Source organism: Glandiceps talaboti, chromosome 21, assembly GCF_964340395.1.
Source record: "Glandiceps talaboti chromosome 21, keGlaTala1.1, whole genome shotgun sequence".
NCBI lineage: Eukaryota > Metazoa > Hemichordata > Enteropneusta > Spengelidae > Glandiceps > Glandiceps talaboti.
The window spans coordinates 7,914,172-7,939,065 of NC_135569.1; the positions used below are offsets into that span (position 1 = coordinate 7,914,172).

The window sequence follows — 24,894 nt, forward strand, 5'->3', positions numbered from 1 at the left end:
ACCTTGTTGTCTGGCTCGATCAAAATCTTACAAATATTGTTACATCTTATCATGTGGGCCCACGACGGCAAACACAGTATTTGATTGATGGCGCCTTAAATATAATCTCTAAAATATTGATAACTGCAGGGGGTGTTGCTTAAAGGGTATGCATGTATTATTAGAATTTACCATATTGCAATTGCATATTAGTAGATTTGAACAACATGCGACAGTCACTGTAACACTGATACGAAACTCCGTCCATGTAAATCAACCTCGGCAACATTTGCCTTAGGACTGGGAACGTACTTGAGATGACGTTTAGCGAAAGGACAATTTTCGCATTAAGGTAACCCTTTAATATTCAGAAACTAATGTATTAATTCACACATGAATACATCGATCTGCCTCTATCACCTGTAGTTACTCAGAATTTACCAGTGAAGGTGGTGTAATCGTGACAATGATTTCTTTGGCGCAAAAATGTCAAAATACAAACGTTCAAATTAGGTGAAACAGTTGAAATTAAAAAGATCTAAAAACAATATCATGAAGTTGAGGATAGTAGGCCTATGGGGAAGTAAGTCTGCATGCGTTACGATGCACCAATGAATGATCGGTGAATGACGTGAGTGTGAGCTCCAATGTGGAGGAAAATACCACACCTCATCTTTTCATGCTTGCTGTATCATATAACAAATTCAGTTACGTGTCAATCAATTCCGATGAAAATAAAACGTGACGATCGCACATTTTGCGTCAGAAAGCACACTTTATTAGTTCCAAGTAAGAGGTCGTACACATGACTGCTTCATGTATATAGATTTCATTATATGTCGTCAATGAAACCAATCTTGTAAAATTTACAATTTTCATTTTCAATCGTCAACTTTATCGGCTTACAAGAGTACAATGTTATCAATGTCATGGGTATAAACCACCTAAGCCGAAGGTTAAAAAACTCATTCAAATTGTAATATTAATTAGGCAAGTGTTTTGATGATCAGTTCAACAGTGCATGGTGCGTCACGGAATATCGACCCTTGAGCGGTGACCTCCATGACATGACTCACTCGAGAAAAACTACCATCTAACACAAAATTAATTCATTTCGCTATTATTATTGTAACGTCGATCGCGCGGGAAAATTCTATAGTATACATCGTTTGTCCACTGCCATAGAAATAATTCTGTTTTATCATATTGCGTATGAAATTGATTTTCTTAGAATACTGGAAAGTATGTTTTTATTCACTTTTCGTAAGAAACCATAGAAATAATTAAAACAAAAACAAAACATGAATGTATATGCCACGAATTCGAAACAAAGTTCGGCGGCGGTCTGAAAGGTTATTTTGTGATATGCCAAGTTACTTTCTCATTGTTTATTCAAATCGACTTTTATAACAAGCAGTATTTGACCCTCTGAATGGGAACTTCAAATGCCACTTGCCTAGTTCTTTAGTTCATTGGATTAAAAATTCCAAACTACGCGTATTATTAATTTGGTGAAAATTATGAACAAAGAACAAGTCAATCAAACTTATATTTCTATATTGCATTCTCGCAAACCAGAGCTGCTAGCTGTATAGTTCTTCCGTGACACTGTGACGGTGTCGTAAAAGAGGCTGTGGTTTACGACGATGACGTGTCATTGGTCCAAGAAAGATCGATTTTGTGAAGAGTATTATTGTGGCAGACGACACTTTATCTTACACAGTTACGTCGTTTTTTGCGTAAGGGTCTAGTCTCGAATCTGCAGTTCGGACTAGGATTTCTCATTGTTCCTGTAAATTCGAATATAATGGTTTAACGTACACAGAAGAGTATTCACACATATAAAATATTGTCGTTGAAAAGGAACGCAAAGCCCAAGATATGTGGTCTTAGAAACCAGAATTTTTACACCACTTTTCAGAAGGAAACGATAAATCATCCTCGTCCACTCAGTAGTTTTCCTTTATATTAATATATTTACAGTTGACATTGATTCAATACTAGGAATAAAGTTTATTCAAGAAAACCATTTTCATATTGCTACTAAAGCAATGGCTTAATTGTGAATTCGAAAAAAATGTTACGAGGAGAACTGTCTTCCTAGCTTGACCTAGGGAAGCAAAATATCAAGCGCTACTATTCAGTAAGGGGACGGAATCAATTTTATGGTCTCAGAATCAAAATTAGGTTTTACAGCCTTATCTGCATATTTATAAAGATTTTAGCATCAAGTTTAATTTCTTTATTTAGGAAATGGCCAGCTAAATTGTATTTTTATCAGTGTAATCACTTGTCTGTTGTGTAGTATGACGTATTCGCATGAGCCTGTGCGTGCATGCGTGCATGTACTCGCGCGCGCGTAAGCGTGTATGTGTAAACGTGTCTATATTTTGAGTTCTATTTCAGTTACTTCGTCACTGTGCTTATCGGTAAATTTTGTGTTTTTAAGATTCGCATTTTTGTTTGTAATTGCGTCGTGCATTGTTTTGTCTCGACATATTACTCAATCAATGACATCCAAGGTGTGTCTGAACAAGAACAAGTAGGTTAACTTAAATTTTATCATTTCTCTGCTTAACTCTAAAATACTGATTAGATGGATGAGATGAGTTTTTCAATTATTTGAGATTCAGTCGTCCAGAAGTATTAAAGACAATACCATGAATTACTATTTATAGAGTAAAGGAAGTGGAACCTAATCGAATTGCAGACTTCATAAGGATCCAGAACTAAGCCAATTACTCCACGTCTGTCTCTAAATAGGGAGATAGTATTTTATTCATCCTTGCCAGGATTACAAATTTCGATTTGAAATAATAAGAGTCTTCAATAAGTTGAATACGAGGCAGAATTAATTTATCATGAGCATGTTCCAGCTCCGCTAAATCCGTACCCTAGCGGGATAACAAAGACAGTATTAAACTTAACAAGGTAGGGTTGCTATTGCCATCGTGGAAATTGGGGACTTTGTATCAAAGAAAAGTAAGGGCTAGCCATTACTGAATTAAATCACGGACTCGACTAAACAGATGAACTTGTAATAGGGTAGATTCTATCACGGTTTTCTTTCCAGAGAGGAGATTTAATTCTCTCTTTTTCTGATTGTCAAATTAATAGTTTTCTATAATCCTATCAGTGTTTTGGACTCAAATACATCGATTAATAGGTCATTTTACAGATTTATTGCTCGGAACCATTCACTGTTGTGAAATGTAAAAGGCATTTATAACCGCGGGATCTTATCAATTATTAATCATCAGATGATGCGATAACCGACAAAGATAAAATATAAAACATGGCTGCTATGCTATGCCAATCATTCCACATTGGTGACAACTTTACTGATAGTTGTGGACACGTATAATTCTTCTATTTTATTTTCAAGAAATTTCTTAATAACTTAGCATTTCCTGTGTTCATAGATTACCAGTACTATAGTACTTTGACGGGAAATATCGCTGTGTCTCCATGTACGTGTTTAGTGTGTGTTTAAGTAATAAGAATCTTAAGTTTACGATTTATTATCGGCTTAGTTTGGTGGTTTTCTCCCTTATAGATTCGCCGTACAATCACTGAATAAACTATAACTTTAGGTGTCAGAATATTATGGTCTGTAGAAGTACTTTCGTCTACTTAATATTACACTCATATAAATACCCTAGTCATATCTGATTGTTATGGTTGAAAATCAGACTTAAATCTGACAATTTGGTAGATTTATTGCCACCAACTGTCTGTTCATATACTGGCCAAGCTTTAGTTATTAAAAAGGATAAACAAGTTTCGAAAATTGTTACCATTAAAGACATAATCTAATATTTTTCACATCAATATATAGTATCCTGATTAAAAACAAGTCTATTTTTTACAATTCTTTCGAATCCTACTTCATATAAATCCTCTTTTCCAGAATTGTTGACAGCCATGGTGGTGATTTTCCTCCTCCTCCTCCTCCTCCTCCTCTGCCGCCGCCACCACCACCACCACCACCACCACCACCACCACCACCACCACCATCACCAACAACACTACTACTACCACCAACACCAACACCAACACCACCAGAAACAGCAGCACCAACACCGCCACTACCACATTATCATTATCACCATTACCAGTGCCACTATCAGCACCACCGTGATTATCATCACCACCACCGTCACTCAATCGTGTTTAACACATCGCATATGATTATGTCAACGGCATTTTTACAGTATTCACTAATTAAAGTTACATTTTCACTAGTGTTCATATCGATATTATTTGTAGAGTGTGTGAGACGATCTCGTATATTTTGACACAGTGTAGCCCCTAGTCCTTCAAAGGAAAAAAATTAAATAGATAAGGTAAGAATCACTCAAGTGGAAAGTATCATTTAATAACCTAAATTCTGATGAGATCACAGACATTGTGTCATAAAGCTTACAGAGTCCTTTCAGCAAAGGTAGGGTCGGCATATATTTATTTATTTTTGGATTGCCCTCGCGATGCGACAACACAAAGGTTTGGTCTCCGTACAAACTGAAGTCTCTTCACATGAGGTATATCTAATGTGACCTTTCATGACATTCGTCGACTAATCTGACTTCTTTAACTGTTGGAAGGATATGTGATCACTACAAGATGGGTCATTATCAACATTACGGACAATTAACATTAACTAGGCAACTATTCATCAATCGGTAGTTGTTGCTAACGTCATCAATGTAGTCGGAAATCATTGTCAACAGACGTTTGACAAAGATTGTTATCTGTCACCCATGCTGTGTCTGACAGTTTACCAGTGTTACTTCTCAATGACAAATTTAAACACTGCAGAAATTGTTAGTAGTTATAATGCCACGAACTTGCTAGGCTTCTAGATCTGCTTGATTTTTCCATTAACTTGTCCTACAATTGCTCCTCGAGAAATAAAGAATACTAAGGAGGTGTCAAACAGACAGCACTTCATGTTTTTCGCTGAAGTACCCCAATCCTCCACAAAATACTAATTTTGAATTAACTACAATGAGTTCTATGTATTTAAATTAGACTCACAAAACCATGATGGAAGGACAATGTCTTCAGTAACGAACATCTTTAAAAACAAAATGGTGGATGTATCCAGCTGCGACATTCAAATTTGATTGAAATGCTAACTGATTATAGTGACTGACAGAATCCAGTTTTACTTTCAGCATAAAATTGAATAAACCCATTTTCCATCGCCGTCCTAATGAATTGTAATTTCATAGAAACGAGAATTAGCACAGCATGTGGAGACAATTTCGCCCCAATCTACACTTCTGTGACATTCAACGCACCCAAGAGGTTCTTATTATACACAATATTTTTTTGTGAAGAGGAGACTTCAAAACGATACTAAGATCGTTCAGAGCCTTTAACTTTATTCGTGCCTTCATTGATTTAATATATGTCTTTGTAGGTCCACACCATTGCCAGGGCACTGCCAGATTGCAGTAAAAAGCTAACATGTGACCGAGTGTGAACAACAAGACTCGTTAGGGCCAAGTAAAAAATAGCGTGTTTACGATAGCTTCGAATTTACAAATGCTTAAATATACATTACGGGTACAGAGACAAAATAGTTTCAAATTGATCTAATATTCCTAATCCTGCCAAATAAGTTGTAGTGAGTTCACTGCCTTGAAATGAATGAATGAATGAATGAATGAATGAATGAATGAATGAATGAATGAATGAATGAATGAATGAATGAATGAATGAATGAATGAACGAATGAAGGAACGAACGAACGAATGAGTGAGTGACTGAGTGAACGAACGAACGAATGAATGAATGAATGAATGAATGAATGAATGAATGAATGAATGAATGAATGAATGAATGAAATGAATGTATTTATTTATTTATTTGATTAGTTCATATAGCGAATAGTGATAGAGATACGGACCGCGTTTTTCAAATTTCACGACATACCATCTGAAGATGAGTATGAGTGCCTTTATTTGATACAAACGAACGAGTGAATGAATGAATGAATGAATGAATGAATGAATGAATGAATGAATGAATGAATGAATGAATGAATTGATTAGTTCAACAGCGATATACATACGCGCCGCATTTTTCATATTTTAGGACACCATTTTGAAGATGAGTATAACTTTAACGTGTTTTTATTTAATAAACATGCATTGATGTTTGTCTATATGTCTGTCTGTCTGTCTGTCTGTCTGTCTGTCTGTCTGTCTGTCTGTCTGTTTGTTTGTTTGTTTGTTTGTTTGTTTGCATTATTAAAGCGTTCAATGCGGCCTTATCAAATTATACATACAACACTTAGTACAGCATTTTAAATAATAACACCTGCTGGCGACAATTTAGAGCCCGCACAAGGGTTAAAACCCTTTACCAACATTTGGTGATACCCAAGCCGAAGGCGAGTATTTTTCTAAGGTCCTCGTAAGTGATATATGTAAGTATTATTACGAAAGTATGTATTAAACTCTATGTATCAAATTGTTTTACGGTGAGTACTTTATGTGAAGACGTAGTCTAACTTCAAACGTTTAATTATATTGACTGGATTCACTACACCAGCAACTGTTCTGGCCATATAAAATGACGACGTTCTCACTGCATAGTTCATGCTTTCTTTTCAGCTTCACAAATAAGTCACAATTCTTCACAAATAAATGATAAATATGTATATTCTCAGTTCATATGATAGACCGATGGTTTTACAAATCAAACGTGCTTTCCTTTGTATATCTTTGGACTAGTGGTTTACAGCGTTTACTGATCTTTGGCAGCTCTACGGTAATTTGAGGTCCGCACACAGCAGGATATACCATTACATGTGATGCACACTGATCATAGTCTATTGAAAACTGGGTGGCCTTGAGTGTCTTAACGGTCGGCTCAGATGCAAACGAAAATATAATAAACAAGATTATACATGGCCGTCGATAACATCACGATTTACTGTTATTAAAAGAGAATTAAAGCAAGTACACTAAACATAGTTTGTTCTAATACTTGCACACCAATCTTTGGGTAAGTGGCATGTTTTTAACACTTCTCCTTGAAGATGGAATAAGAAGTAAGTTGTGTAGCGCTTAGCGTTTATAGTACAAGACTAAGATACAAGAAATGTAAAGTGTTTCCCTCGAACATGATGATGTGTGTATTCTGAATGTACCACCAAATGTGATCATAATCCATTGTATCTTTCTTTAAAAATGTCCAGAAATTAGATATACAAAGAAATCACGTAATTTTCTGGTTTTGTTACCTTTACATAGTCATAGTTATTGTTTTGGTTGTATTAGTTTTCTGTCTGTCATTTGCATATACACTGCATGTGTAATCTTAATAGATACTTAGATGTTATTCCTCAATATTTTTCTTCTTTCAGACAAGGAAAATACAGTGACCTAATGGGCCTTTGTCACTACGAGTCGCTAGACGAGTAGTGATGACAACCCTAGGAACACGGGTATTTTCCGGCTGTGAATGAAGAAAATTATTGGAGAATAACATAGTTATACCAGCGCCAGTATTATCAAAGCAAGATCGGGGAAAGAAATGGCAACTTTGAACGTTTTGACTTATATTTCAAGCACAGCAGAACCAGTGACGTAGACACGTGTTGTCGTGACGTAGAACGACTCGTGCATATTATAAATATACTTATTAGCAACGCAATTTGCTTTTGATTTAAGTACAAATTCGAAATACAAAAACAGAAACGCGACTCTGACTATAATTGCTCGTTCAGAATATTCTGCCTTGCTTACAAGGTATAGTAACACCCTTTCTTCCCCATAAATACATAACCCAGGCTTATCATTATTTGCAATTTGCTCTAATATCAGGGTATTATTTTTACACTTCTGTTTAATCAGGTAATACATCTACTCCTTATCTTATTCGCTAAAACTCCATTAATAAATTATGGTGTTAATAGGAAATTTCGACGATACGTGTCTGTTCGGAAAAAGTTCATCGTGTTTTATATCGCCATAAGGCTAGGATTAGTGCGGCAGTATCGGATAGAATTCAAGTATATTTTGATTACACGCCAAAGGCATAAACTCCATTAAGGACTTAAGCTTTAGACCCACACCTCGCAAATTGGTACTTATATTTCACTGTCAGCGTTTTAACCAAAAAGAAATTACAACAAATTAATATATTTTTATAGAAGGCACAAATTGCCAATTCTTTTGGACAATACAAATTATATAAGAATCGTCTTAGTTTAAAGCCTATCTTCCTTTACTTACAAAACAGGAAAGAAATATCTTAGTAATATCCAATCATTTCAAAGTAATTTCTTCGTCTTTGTGACATTTACAGTATGTCAGTATTCGTGTTTATAGACATAAGTATATGTCAATGACATACACTGGCCTTGGCCGCTCCGTTTTACTTCTTAGAAAATAACGTGATTTGAATTGCTTGACGTTATGACGTCAATGGTGACATGCATTAGACGCTAATGTATGGATTGTATGATCAAAAAGTCACTATCTTCGTGTGTATTAATCACGATGCGCTTAATCATATAATTGCAAAGAAATAATCACTAACACTCCATCTGAAATTAGAGAATAGTCATTTAATTTGGTAGAACTATCCGTTAATACATATATAGGAAATATGACACGCTTTAAATATTAACTATACATCTTGATAGATTTAAGTATCCGATTCCCTCCTTAAAGTATCGTCGTGTCTCACTTTCATTAAAGCGGCACAAAGTATCAAACTAGTTATTTACTACAAAGGCAGCACAGTCCCTTTCAATTTGATGTTGATTTTAATTATGTATGTATGTATGTATGTATGTATGTATGTATGTATGTAGGTAGGTAGGTAGGTAGGTAGGTAGGTAGGTAGGTAGGTAGGTAGGTAGGTATGTATGTATGTATGTATGTATGTATGTATGTATGTATGTATGTATGTATATATGTATGTATGTATGTATGTATGTATGTATGTATGTATGTATGTATGGATGGATGTACGTACGCGTACGAACGCACGCACGCACGTATGTATCCATGCACGTACGTACGTACGTACGTACGTAGTGTGTGTGTGTGTGTGTGTGTCACGAGATAGAATGAGACAAAGAAATTTAACTATACCTTCAAAATATACCCACAACTTTCATGAAAGGTATCTCCACTAAGCGTGATCTCTACGATTTACCCTGTTTGTCGATATCTCTTTAATTTGTTTGTGACTAATGACTGTCCACGTTATTACTTTCATAATGTAAAACCAAAAATTTAAAAGTAAGGGTATGTATAATTCTTTTAGTGGTCATCTCGATATGCCAGTTATGCCAGTGGTTATCTAATTAAGGCACTTGGTTGCATAGTTTTTATATCATTCTGAGTGTACACAGGTTTTATAGGAAGTATAATGAATGTTTTATCAATGCATATCTCGTTTCAGGATTTTTATCTTAATGTAATAGGCAATCCGAAGTTAACATTAACAGAAATGATATTTCCAAAGTGAAAACAACGGGAATACTTTTAAAGGCGTAGCGTGTTGCATTTTGTCAAAATGTTCCCAACCGTTTTTCTTAAGGTACTAGGTATAGCACTTAAAAGTAGCGTTGTCTTAACAGCATGCGTTGCGTGGGTCAACAAAAGAAGTTTCCTTCCTAATATCTGCTCTTTGTAAACTGTCCAAGGTTATAGTAATGGGGTTTTGGTTGGAATGACATTAATCGGCTCAACTGGATGATCTGTTTTGGAAGCGTGACTATTCATTGAAGTATAAATCATGCCAGTGACCTTGACCGCCTGCCTTTCTCGGAAACGCGGAAGTATATTATTTGACTGTGTAGCTTTTACGTGTCAGAAACGCAACATAAATTACAGCATTCGGTACTTGAAGCAATTTAAGTTACAATAGTTCTCGTTAGAATTTGTGATTTTCGGAGTTTGACAGACATGTGTAATATAATTTAACATTTGTGACTCCAGAAATTAAAATTGAGCAGTTAATCACATCCAAATCACTACAATTATATTATATTATATTATATTATATTATATTATATTATATTATATTATATTATATTATATTATATTATATTATATTATATTATATCATATTATCTTTTTAACTGTTTTTATTTTTGCTTCGACCGAAAACCAAACGAAATGTCGGTCAAAACACCCCTTCTTGTATAGTTTGATGAAATATGTGGGAAAGAAAACGGACGTACATTAAGGTCAAGAAGACAAAGAATCTCTTATCTGTTTTAAGAGTTTAGGGTCGGCGGCATAAAATAGGGTAGATCGGTTTATCCGAAACACACGTTTGTTTTCATTTTGCCTGATCAGATCCACTTATTCATATGGTCACTTCAAAGATTGTATTTCACATGTGTATCTTTTCTATGTCATCATTACAAATGGATAGAATATAATCCATAAATTTCAAGGAAGGAACGAACGGAATCTTAATTCCTTCTTGACAAAAAAGGAATAGCAAATTTCGTTTAACTAATACACATACACTTGACGTAAAAACAGCCACACTGGTTTAATGTTAGTGTAATTCGAACCGAGTCTGGTACTGCAGATGTTAGATAAGTCTAAATATTTTGAAGAAACAATGTAGCCCATGTTGACAACTACTATACATGCGATACGTTATTATGACCATACTGTGTAGGGAAGATGCAAACATATCCATAGTTGTCTACCACACGGACTTTTGCAACGCTTTTCTAAGTAAATATTTTCCAGTCTCATACTGGACACGTATAAGGCATTGGTTATGTACCAATGAGAGAACCAGATGAAAGTTTTAATTTTATCACCGTGCATCCTGTCTACAGACGCTCTCCTCGAATACTGAATTTGTGGACATCTTATCATACCAGGGTACCAACTTTTCCGAATAATGTTTATGGGATTCTCGTCCAAAATCGAAAGTGGTTTATCTCGAACTAAATAAAATGTTTGACATTTAGAAAGGTTGTATGTGATGTAACCTGCATGATAATCGTGTGTTTTAGAGATCAACAAATGGCAGAAATAACTTTAATAGCAAACCCTGGCATATCTGAGTGTATCTTGGATGATCAATTGCCATATAACGGAAAAGTAACGACTCTCAAGGCTTCCATTCTGTATCTCAAATGATCACCATCGTCATTATAAGAAATACAGGCTTTTAGAGTCTTGTCTAAAAATATGCAACTATTTAGGTAATCATTCCTTTCTGATGTACTTTTACTGTGATGACCAAATTACGAAACTGGAGACTATCGTCAAAGTTCACCGATACCATCAGTAATGTAGTTGGTTCCATTATACAATTGATTTTCTATCTTCAACATCCCACTTTTTCTACAAATACATATGTATGTAGTGTGCAATCGATACGACACTGGTAATCCAGCCTTCGATTTACTAAGATAAAAGCAACCTAAATATATTGCTCTTGTGTGATAGCGTCCCTCTATTGTGCGATTCTAATCACCCTATGATCAACATAGTGTAAACATTGCAAGTCCCAAAACAGCACTGCAAGTTCATGGAACTCCAAATAAACCACTTTTCAGCGACGCCTCCCTACTGAGACTATAATTAAACTAATGTTCATTCAATAGCTTATCACTGTTGTATCAACATGTTGCGACAATAGTTTTATTTTGTGTCTATCTTAGAAACCCGAAGGCTCAACTACCAGGGTAATAATACTTTAGAATACTGACTGCAGAGGTTACGTCAACAGACACTTTGACTTCCAACAGATCAGAGGACGGAACTTTTATGTGTCATTTTGCATTGAGGAAATATGTTTCCGTTTTCTTTATTTATGTTAACCTTGTATACATGTGTTGGTCAATGCTATCCATTCAGCATGAGCGTAGATTGGAACAGCTGGACGGCTATCATCATCAGATACTTCTTTTGTGTGTATGTGCTTAAAACCTATCACACACCTTTTCGGAAAACAGGGGAAAATAATATCATGCATATGCCGCTTCTATGGAGTAGCTTACAAACTTATCTTGGTTAAAATCTGTTCCCTAGCGGTGGTCTGTGCGTATAAACAGTATGGTACTTGTATGCACTGGTGTGGTTTTCATTTTCTATACGAGATCAGATTAAGGACGTCTTCGAGGAACACTCATGCAAGAATTTCAATTATTCGCTAGCATACTTGAAGACTGCATTCGAACATAACACCAACTTCTAACAGTATTTGCCCCCACTTGAATGTGTAATGTAGCAATTAACATGCAATAGCACGAAGGTAGCATCACATCTCCCCGATTTCCTGCCAGGTCGGCATCATCAAAGATAAAAACCAACACTGATTCCCTTTAAGAATGCATACATACATCAACATTGAGATACTCGATATTACGATCATACATGATTCAAATAAGTCACAAAGCTCAGTAGCCGGAAACATTTTGGTGGCTAAGTAGAAATGCCACTATCCAAAGTTCATTCAAAGACAATTTCTCCATGATTGAACCGAAAACAGGCGTGCCGAATTTTTATGGGCATATCATAAATCTGTCTTTACCATTCCACTGGTATGACGTCATTTCCCCCATTTTATACATGTCTTTTTTATAAGCATTTATCGCTCGATCAACAATAATCACCCAACAGAAACAAAATCTTTGTGGGTTGGAATTATTCTAGTTTAAAAGACAGTTGTCTGGCAGAGTCATAAAAAACACGTTCCAGAACAAAAGAATGATCCTATGTAATGATTAGGTAACACTTTTCCTAGAACTTGGGTTCGAATCCCCGGTCTTTAATTATCAATTTTATTTCTAATCAATATATCAAAGCAGCAAACCTGTATGATTTAGGGATTTTATTCAACCACTTGTGAGATCTTTACTTGTGTATATGCATTACTCGCAGTACTAACTAGACTGTAGTGCAAGAAGAGAAAGTCATTAAAATCAACACAACTGCAGGAAAATCCTTTTCCACACTCTTACCACCAGGTGTAACAATTTTGAATACTGATAAAATCAATGGTGAAATGTTACGAGGCACTTTTATATGACTTCGGTTATTCTTTAGTCTTGTATTTACATATTCGTCCTCGGCTATGACGACTGACGCGAGCGGTGTGTTAAATACGTATTCTGATTACTAAAGTAGATTGTGCCTCGGGACTACTTTCAGTGAAATCAAATTTGTAATTAAAAATTTCTTCAAACTTTGCAATATGGAAGCTTGCTTCTGCTTCTTTTAAAATTTGGTGTCGATTGTCTCGTTTTCAAGGAAATAGCTAGTCTTTTATTTTCCCATAGAGTATCCGGCGGCCATATTGGATTTTGAAATGGTTTAACATTTTGACCAAAATTTCATAATTTTGTATGGTAACTCTTGATTATTTTACTGGATTTTCATTGAGAATAGTTTGGGTTTTCTTGAACAAGGTGACAGACATATTTCATGTTAATATTAGTTCTCTCTCCTGATCTTAAAAATAGAACATGTTGATATACATATAGTGTATTTATAACTTCTCGAAATTAATTATTCATGAAACGTTGAGCAACAAATACACGTGACATGGCTCTCAAAAGAGCAAATATGTATCTCAACGCAATTAAAAAACAATAGCTATCTTGTCATATTCGTTCATGCACTCTCTTTTATAAAGTTTGGAAATCCTATATATTCTGATTAGGTTCGGTATAATTAGATGTTATCCCCCAATATTTTTCTTCGTTCAGCTGAGGAAAATACGAATGACCTAAGGGGATTTATAACTATGAGTCCCTGGACGAATAGTGCCAAAACCCTTATGTCACGACTATTTTGAGGCTGAATGAGGAACAATATTGGAGAATAACATAAACATACCTGCGCCAGTATAATCAAAGCAAAATCAGGGAAAGCAATAGCAATTTTTAAGGTTTTGACTCATATTACGAACACAGCAGAAGCATAGACACGCGTTGTCGTGACGTAGAACGACCAGGTATAAATTCCATATTTTTTGTTCAACTTGGCTTGTGCATGGTATAAACAATCTTACAAGTTATGCCATTCTCTTGCTATTTCGTCTACAGGATTATGTTATGACCTCCACCATTTTACATCTAACTACTGTATGGACTCAATGAACAGTTCGATTCTCCTTGTTTTAAAAGTGGCACAAGCTGAGTTTATAACCTTTCCACTTATGTGCAAGTACTTAGATAAAACTATTGCAGTATAATGTTTATGTCGATACATGCATTCTATGACATTACAATTTGAGTTCTGTCACTGTTAGAACTGTTGGTTGCATAGTAGGGAGATCTGTACATTTTTATACGTATAATAAATTACGTCACCAGATCGTTTATAAGTTATCCTTACACCAGATTTGAGTTCAGTTAATTGCTAACAATGTTTAAGCATACATCAGTAAGTAGATTACTGTGAGTAACCTTTTAATATGCAGATAAAAAAGTACACCCCCCCCCCCCAGAAATATACACTCAGCTTGTGTCCCTTTAACTCTAATATAACAACTGTGTAGAACCTAACCAATGAAAATCTCTACCTATTAGACACGCAGAACACGACATGATTTAAATGAAATCTAGCTATAATGTTTGCTTTAAATAGAATTTAGCCGACAAGAAAAAGGTGTGTTCTGGACACTATTTAACGGAGAATATTTTATGTTGCACTTTGCGGCGAATTAAATGGAAACAGAATTCTGAAATGTTCCTGACGTCTAATCGTGCTCATTTGGGGTACATGGCTTGGTAATAGCATGAGAGGTCATTATGACACGTTCATTCTTTTTTTTATTTCTCTTTCGTCTTCAAGCCTCTCTCGACATCCCTCTTCTCCTGCGCTCATAACAATAAAGGTGTGTTAAAGGCTTATACGTTCTTATACGTTTGAAACCCTCATCTGTGCTCATTTTACATAATACACACTGAATCCTACATTCAATGGAAAGCAAATTGATTGAGACATGTCGACCATGGCGCCAAGTTGTCTAGGGGAGTCTTGTCAAAGTAACCGTGCGTTCTGACGTCATCACTGAGGACATAATACCCACTGAGGTGTTCCCTTGGTTATTAGTGATACTCGGTTGAAGTACGGAATACTCTTAGACTTCAAGATATCAGCTTTGGACCACATTGCAGTAACAAGACAAGCATTAACTACAGTACAAGTAGTCTATTGTCCAATGTGATAATTCTTGGAATCCCTGTTGCACAGTGATCTGACTTTGCTGCTATATCTTGATTGGTATTGCTAGAGAAATAGAATAGGTAATCCCAAACATGCACTTGATTGACAGTTCGTTCTAATTATCACATGCTCCTAAAGCCGCTACATAGCCGTGCTTATATGGTTATCTACTTCTACTTTCTGATGACTTATGGTACCCACAATTTTACATTATTGTCCCCTTTTATAATACAAGAGTGTCGTACACGTCAATTGATAATCATTCAGCTAGAAGCATGATGAAAATATCTACGCCTTATCCATAAACCATTACAATTATCTGGCGAATCCTTTATTGAAATATGTATCTGACAGTTACGTATGGGTAGGTCAAATACTTATATACCATCATTTCGCAAAGGATACTCGATCAGAAGGAACCGTTTTAATAAAAGATTATCTATGTTCAGCAGCCCTATATTATTCAAAAAAAGACCATGTTTAATAGACAATTTTTATGCCATGCAATTTCACAAAATAAAATCGCTTAGGAAATATATATAATAGTGGATGGATATGAAGAATAAGTCACCGAGTTGTGTGACGTAACGCGATGTATAGATGTCGTCTATATTTTGAAAAGTACTATCACAGTGTTTCCAAAAATACAGTGATAGTGGTGGCTTAAAGGCACGTTCACACGTACAATCCGACGTTACTCTGTTATGCATGCATGCATGCATGCATGAAACCAGTTGGCGATAAATACACTCCAAGAATCTTGTCAGCGATCACTACCCAGCAAATATGGTTGATTTAACTTTTATATTAAGTTATATAACAGTCAGAGGTGTTATTGATTTTCATGACGATAACTTTTTTGATAAAATTCTAATTACTGTATAACTGCATTTTGTAAATTTATCATAATCAATTATCAATCAAAACTTCATTATCTATTACATTTTTCAACTATTATTAAAAATAATTATCATTTTTCCCCTCAAAATACGAGTAGAAATGCGTCGTGTTTAGCTTGCAGAAATATCCGTATTAATATTTTTATTTTTATTTGTATTTGTATCTGTATTTGTATCTGTACCTGTATATGTATATGTATCTGTATTTGTATCTGTATCTGTATCTGTATCTGTATCTGTATCTGTATCTGTATCTGTACATGTATATGTATGTGTATCTGTATCTGTATCTGTACCTGTACCTGTACCTGTACCTGTATCTGTATATGTATTTGTATTTGTATCTGTATCTGTATCTGTATCTGTATTTGTATTTGTATTTGTATTTGTATTTGTATTTGTATTCGTTTTTTATTAATATTATTGGATTTATACCTGAAAAATTTCTCACTATGTAAATCTTCCGCTATAGTGAACGGTTTCAATGTAGTAAGTAATATACCCTGCATAAACTGCCAATAAAATTAAACCAATGCCCAATCAATAGCTTACATCAACATGTCGTAACATTAGTTTAGTTAAAGTCAACGCACTTTAATCTGGTAATAGGCTGACTTTTCATAATTATTTAAGCAACTTTGGTAGTATAGTAGGTTCTCTAAAGGTTTAACAAAATGCTTTAATATGTCAATAAAACTGGATGGCCGACCGCGACCATGACTTCAATATAGTACATACACGTACTTAGTAAATGGCCTACAGTGGTGTTGAAGATACAGTTCCGAAGTGCTCATCTCCACACCGTAGTTAAATAATGTAAATTTTACTATCGAACATGGTATCATTTGGGTATGGATATTATCGTCAGCATTTCTATTTTGAAAGATGTCTACGTTTTGTGGCCGTACGTGATAACATCGACGGCAAAGATCGGCCACCAGTTTGTTTGTTTGTGTTCAGAATCACCATGTCTTGTCCAATCAGGAAGGCGTTTTGTGATGATGTTTAACGCGAATATCGTGACGTTTAAAGAAGTGGTCTTTCGCGTTAGAGGTCATCAAAAAGAGATGATCTTGGCATAGGTATCGGATAAAATGTAATAAGCTTATCTTTATAGCAACTCTCTGCATGGATTGTACATTTGGTCACAAAAGGATATGGTTCCGTCACCCCGACACTGAGCCATAACCATGCAATTCCCAATCGTTGCATAGTGTCCATGTAACTAAAATAATTCGAATCAATACACAGATATTATGATATCTAGGAGAAGTGCATATATCTACATATAAGCTTAACTTTCTGCATGGATGGCAGATGAGATTAAAAAGAATACACGAGATGTTCCAACCACCCTTGGCCATATGTTATCAAAATGTACTTGGTATAAAATGTAAAAAGGCCTTGAGTTGTTGGCGAGAAGCATAAAATGCCATAGAAGGGAGTTCCTGTGCAACTGTGAGTACGTATAATAAATCACGTCATCAAATTCTCTATAAGTTACATCCTAATACCAAGTTTGAATTCAGTTAATTACAAGTGGTGGTTAAGTATACTTCAGTAAGTAGAATGCTGTGAGTAAGAACAAGCAGCGATTTATTTTCAGTATGTTATCCCTCACTATTTTTTAATATGTCCAAATTATTAATTGCAAACGTACTTTTAGCATTTCAGGAGGTATATGATAAAACTTTTATAGTTTAAAGTTTTAATTCATTAGGTTACATGTTATCATTCTTTAGAAAGAATGCTTCATATGTTTTCTTGTTAGTTCAGAGCATACATACCACATCTATATCTTGTTCAGTCATAAGATGTTTAATCGTATGGAATTATTTCATTTACTGATTTGATGAAAATGAGCATGGTGAAGACTTAACAAACGCCAAGAAAATCATTCTAATCTTAGAAAGCTTAGAAGGTAGAATGTCATAAATCCACCTTAGGTGATCATTGTGACATGTCATATTTGAAAATAATGAGCTGAAATTCTTGTTTCATAGAACGTTGTTGCCATGATAATGTTCCTGATCTACGTGGTAGCCAATGATCGATATGAATTTTCCAATTAACGACATATCGTCACACTTTGCTCTTCACGGCACGTGTCCTGATGGATAGAAGCGGAAAAAGCGGAACTTATTTATTTTTGTAATGCTGGTGACGACATTTAAACCAAGTCACCTATTGTTTGACATTTGTTTTCAGATTGAAATGAAATGACAGGACAGGAAATCTCTTGCAAGGACTATTTTGACGAAAAACAACAAATCATCTGCCGTGTTTACAAGACTAGCGAAATTAACACATATTATGACATCTGTTGTATTATATAAAGTTTTCGTAAGGCAAAGAAAAATGTTTTGTTTCAGATAACGTGACTTCAGAAAAGTGGACTGGTAGGTCGGAATGTTATTTTATTTTACTTTTAAGAAATATTTCAACCCCACTATAAATAAGATACTTGATAGGGAACATCTTATGCACTCCCGCCAGAGTTTGATGAGATGTAAAACAAGTAAATGAAGACAATTATAAGTTAAGTAGACGAATACGTTATGCAGACTGTATTTTGTAGTCTTCAAAGATCTGGCTTCTCGATGGAATGTTTTTGTTGTTTTTTAGTGACCACTGATAAGGAACGGGCATTATTGTATACAAGGAAATAGGAGAAGATTGTTATCATTTACCTTTTACCTTTTTGCATGCAAAAATAATGTTTCGGGTTGGGGGCTTGAACTAGGGTCGGTTGGTGTATCGAAAACGCATTTTTTTAATTTGGCTTAATAGACATACTGAACCATAGACAGATCTAAACAACACATTGTATTCCACCTTCGATATTTCAATACGAACGAGTTCAGAACTTTCTAATGACAATATTTTGCAAATATTTCGTTCATAGTCACAGTAAACCATTGCGTTTTTTACGGCCCAGATATGGATTTCGCTGACCAATGTCTTACGGCGGAAGGACCCGACATATGTTAGGGATGGTCTGAAGAACCGCACTACCGAGGTCCGCAAATCCCATGCATGCCATACAGATTATGTTATGCATTATGTAAAATGAATATAGGATCAATTAAAATAAAATGGGTAAACATTTATTACAAATTATCTTTCCCAAGGCAGATTTTTGAAAAGTTGTTCATGATTTCTTTATTCAATTTTCAGAAAATGTGTTGAATTGTTTCTGTTTTAATATTAAATATATTGTTGTTAGTGTTCTCATTATTATTGCTTTTACTATAAAAGCCACGTGTTAATGACATTAAACTGGTGGAGAAATATGTCTTAAATCACACAACCGTATAAATTGTTAGTGAAACATTGTTATGTGTCAAAAAAGTCATATCACCGAGCGGCCGGATATCGACGAGTGCGCTGTTTACCATATTTGGGCAAAGTTTGCCAGGGCGTGATACTATTACACTTCAGCTTATTGCACGGGCACGTATTGCTAATTTCTCTTTCCCCTCACACTGTCCCTTACCTGTATGTATGTATGTATGTATGTATGTATGTATGTATGTATGTATGTATGTGTGTGTGTGTCTATCTGTCTGTCCGCCCGTTCGTGTGTATGTCCATCCGTCTGTCTGCCGAAGTCTGCGTATTACTGCATTCTCCCAAATTGCGAAAATCAGCATGTTATTATTCATTTCAGTACACTTCTTTGAAATGTTTGTTCCTATCGCCAAATTCATAAATTGTTAAACTACAGCATCAACGGAAACGCCAAGTTGACTTGCAAAAATTATTTGTTATCTGTAAATGATGTAATCCAGCAATTTGAAGAGGGAGCATGATCGACCGTTGTAAGCAGAACAAACTGCTTGACGTACATGGTTTTACTTTCATAACAAGCGTGTCAAATTATTCAGTTAGTTGACAACAGGAATCGCTATTTTTGCTTAACCACTCTACTGTTTGACATCGAATATACTAACCAAACAGCTAATTATAGTGTACCGTGTGGACCCACAACGGAAGTAGGGATTGGCTTTTTGTTTATATACGCTATATGCAAATTCCCACTTCATCAATATACGAAAAATATACGCTCAGAAAACTACCTCCCTCACATAAATGAAGCTCATTGTTTAGTTGATTAAAATCAATGTACATTTTAATTCAAAATCTAACGTAATTGTCAGTTAGTTAGTTAGTTTGTCAGTCTGTCAGTCTGTCAGTCTGTCTGTCTGTCTGTCTGTCTGTCTGTCTGTCTGTCTGTCTGTCTATTTTCACACTTGTAATTGATATGTTTACCGATCGCCGTTTTGATAGTCATACATGTCTGTTATCGTGTTGTCCATCGATATATCGATGTTGTTCATGTGTAAATTTGTTCATGCTACTTTCTGTATTTGTATTTAAACACAGAATGACGTAATGTGAATATTTAACAGATTACATAAGTAATCGATGCATATTAATTGATAGTACTTGTACTTGGAAAGTCACCCGTATTGAACACAAGTTGCATAACATTTGGAATAATCTGATGAAAATATTGCTTATTTTTTCAACAATTGAAGGAACAGTATACATATTTTATTTGTTGTGACTTGTCAAATAATGAATGGACCACGAACTCAAATGATATTGAATCTTTAGATCCCATACCCTCTTCTGCCCCAAATAATGGCTGGGTACTGTTATTGTTTAAATCTCCTATAAACTGAATTTGTAGTTCCACGTCACACATCTGGTTCCGTCTAGTAGTCATGTGTTGTTCTAGTTAGTGCTACACAAGTTTTACAGGCTGATCGATTATATCAATGTAAAACTCATTCAGTTTGTTATTTTTTTTACTTAAGTGCACACGTTTGCCCTAAAATAAACAACTGTACATGAATAGAGACTCGACAAAGTTTTAAAAGATGTGAACGAGTTTCTTTCATGGGTAGGGGAAACAAGTTTTACAACCTGCTGTATTTTATCATTCTATTGATATTCTCTGCTCTGCTGTTTTTGTATTTATGTGACCATGTGTACATGTTTGCTCTACTATAAACAAATAGTTTGGAGAAAATATAGAGCTATTATTTTAAAAATGCGACATTTAGGTTGGAATTAACATCAATAACGGTGTGGAAATTGCTCGGTGAAATCTATTTACAATGTATGTGCAGCCATATGGTTGGCTCCAATATGAACTATATGTTCAACATATGTTGAAGTTCTGCAGTAGTACCATACGGATGAGAAATATGTATTGATTTCAGATTTTTTTTTAAATTTCAAACATTCTTTAACAGTGGATTCTACTTGAAAAATGCAATGTAAAGCAACTTGGACTATATCTATGTGTGTAATTCTTTAATTATGCAAAACTCTGGAGAAAATTGAAATACTTACATATTGTGCGTAGGGAAGTGATTTGTAAAGAAATTGGGTATAAACACAGGTGATCACACCCGTCGCGTCCCCTTATATTGAAAACAGTACCATACATAAATAATTTGATTACCTGTGTTTACTAGTTATTAAAGGTAGTGACTTATGTTTACTATTTAATAATTTGTCAACGATTTCTAGATTTATGTGATTTTGATGAGAGAAAGACAAAGAGATAGACAGACGGACAGATAAAGACATACATACATACATACATACATACATACACACACAGACAGACAGACAGACAGACAGACAGACAGACAGACAGACAGACAGACAGACAGACAGACATACATACATACATACATACATACATACACACATACACATACACACACACATACATACATGTACATACATACATACATACATACATACATACATACATACACACAGACATACATACATACATACATACATACATACATACATACATACATACATACATACATACATACATACATACATACAAACTTTTGAGTAGACAAATGACAGTCTTTGCCTTTCACGCAAGCAAACTGTCGGTTATTTGCCTCTAGCTGTCCATATAAAGAAAACCATATTTCAGTACCATGTGGACAACTTGTATGTAACAATGTAACAAGCCTTTCCATTTCCGATTTTTATTTTCTGTTAGCAGGATAATTTGGTAATCTCCTCATTTGAATCGGCCGAATGTATTCATCTTGAATAAACACATTGATGTACATGTACACTATGAAAGCTGCACAACGGTATTTTGTGAAATATACGTCTAGGCGTTGTTCATTTTTATTGAAAACATAACAAATGTGACACCGACAAGAAACTAAAATAGATAGAACCACAGATCGACATTTATATAGACACAGACACATCATAGACACACACGCACTCACGCACGCACACACACGCCCACATACATACATACATACATACATACATACATACATACATACATACATAGACTATAACGCATACAGACACAAGTATATACATAGGCATATATATATATCACTATATGGGTGGAGAGAGAGAGAGAGAGAGAGAGAGAGAGAGAGAGAGAGAGAGAGAGAGAGAGAGAGAGAGAGAGAGAGAGAGAGAGAGAGAGAGAGAGAGAGAGAGAGAGAGAGAGAGAGAGAGAGAGAGAGAGAGAGAGAGAGAGAGAGAGAGAGAGAGTTTTGTTTTGAACACCCCGGTGTTGAAGTGTTTTCGATAAACTCATAACTGGTGTGTAACATGAGGCACACACTGTTGGTGAGATTAAAGTTGATTATGCCCAGAACAAATAGTATGGATACAATTCAAAGAACGACGAATGCAACCTATTCATGATCTGTTGTAACGGGTCAGACAATAGAATTTGAACACATTCACTTCAGAATATCGCCATAATTTATTTGTGGTGCATTAACTCAAATGCGTTTAAACACCGTGTAATTAATTGCCAAGGTATACTAACATATTGGTAATTTCAGACATATGCAATGGTGCATTAAATTACGTGTAATTTATTGACCATGTCCTGCAAGCCCACATAAAACCACATCGAAATATGGAAATTGACTAATTGCGTCAGGTATTGTTTGCGCATGGATGCATTCTATAGATGTAGTTATTCGCGACTTAGCCGTGTCACACGTAATGTTTACTTTAATAACGTTTGTTCTTTCAACATTTAGTTTAACAGAAAGATACAATGAAGGATATTAAACTAACCTAGCTCTCTCTGTGTGCAAACCTAATGCACTCTTGAATGGCATATGTCCGGTAGACAAATCACCATTCGTCTGCATATCCGAGTCCTCTATATGGTATGAATTGGATATTCTAAATATTCTAAAACTAACGACCCAAAGGAAGAAAACAGCTGCACGCCGCGGTAGAAAACACTTGCTAGTATTTACATGTAAATGGAAGAAAGTATTAAACACCATGCAATGTTTATTTGAACTTGAGGATATCTTTCTGTTTTCGGTCCTTTCCTTAATCCGGCTGATAGCACCTTGGAGGTGAGGGGAGGGGAGGGAAGGGTAGACTTGTTAAAAGGATCGACTTACCTGAGGTATCTTGAACAGTTTTAATAAATTTGCTGTCTGTATGGAGTTTATACTTGACGCGGCTCCAACAACCCCAGTTATTGTTTTGTAGTTAAATGTAGGTTGAGAGTTATCTTTACAGGTAATCTCGTTACCGCCAATGTTGCTAATAGAGCCCCGGATAAAATCAACGGATTGCTCAAGTCCATATGTATCCTTGTCGCAATCGTCCAGTACGTGAACACCAAGTGTGAAACCGGGCAGGAACTCTTGCTTGTTGATCAAATCGACGGTATACAACATTGCTTCTAAAGCCTGTATACCCGGTTGCTCAAGTATATGTCCGCAAATATATTCATCGTGTCTTTCGTGGGCCATCACTAACCCACCGATGATAACATCACCGGCAATCGTTGCAGCAGCGTTGTTCACGGGCCAAGCAAAGCTAAGGTTGTGCTCGGTGTAATGAAGCTTTGACTCTTCCTGGTCATAAATATATGCTTTCTGTTCGTGCGTGGCCAACATTTTTTCGGAGTCTTTATTTAGATCTGTGGTACCAACGACTCCTACAAATATTATCAAAATGTGTACACAGTGCATATAGTTGATCAGACGTCGAATGGAGCCTTCAATTTTAGCCATTACAATAAAGGAAATCAACCTTTAGTTGATTTAGTCGGCACGAAAATGTAAAATATCAAAGTTTCAAAATATCTGTACGCGAAACTATGAAACCTTTGTTAAGATCGCATCACAACGGTAGGAATCCACATGTGGGTTGGTTACGTTGCTTTGGATGATGACTTAGTTGGTCGCTGAATTGAGATGATGTCACCGTGGTTTGCCCAACGGATTTCACACCGCCTGTCTCGTGTGTGGTTGCAAAGGTAGTGGCGATGTACGCTCAATACTTGCAGCTGATATACGTGTTGCTTGCCAACGGTCATAACCAATGGTAGAATCGCTCACAGGCTGGCGTGTTGTACGAATGACTCGTTGGGGGATGTGCTGCACAGTAATATACCGCAGAAGCCTTATTAACATATCAATGGAGAAATTAGTCAGAGAGCTTTTGTCTGATCTGTGTTATGGGTCACCGAAGCTGACTTAACTATTCGTCAATATACGCACAAATTATTATCATTTTACGTGATAGTTACACTATTCAATTTCTTCTCTTCTTAGTATTACCATCCACAGAGCATTCCAATGTAAAGTTCACGAGAATACATATACACTTTGTATTGAATAAATACAAAAGACGTTCAGTTATTCGTCTATGGTAAATATTAAAGTGTGTACTGGCAAAGTCTTTCACATCACACAATATTATATCACACCACACCGCACCAAATCAAAATCAGTACTTTATCCTGGTTCTGCACCTGTGGGAAAGAGGAAACGTATACATAT

General features: G+C 35.5%; 1 protein-coding gene across 1 annotated transcript in view; it reads right to left on the bottom strand.

Annotated features, from left to right (window-relative positions):
- Positions 1-24,123, bottom strand: part of LOC144451803 (metabotropic glutamate receptor 3-like) — a 34,869-nt gene extending 10,746 nt beyond the window's left edge. Inside the window, exon 1 of the mRNA XM_078142705.1 lies at positions 23,503-24,123. Within this exon, the coding sequence (XP_077998831.1) occupies positions 23,503-24,123 (621 nt within the window). The remainder of the gene's footprint in view (positions 1-23,502) is intronic.
- Between the last annotated feature and the right edge of the window lie 771 nt (positions 24,124-24,894).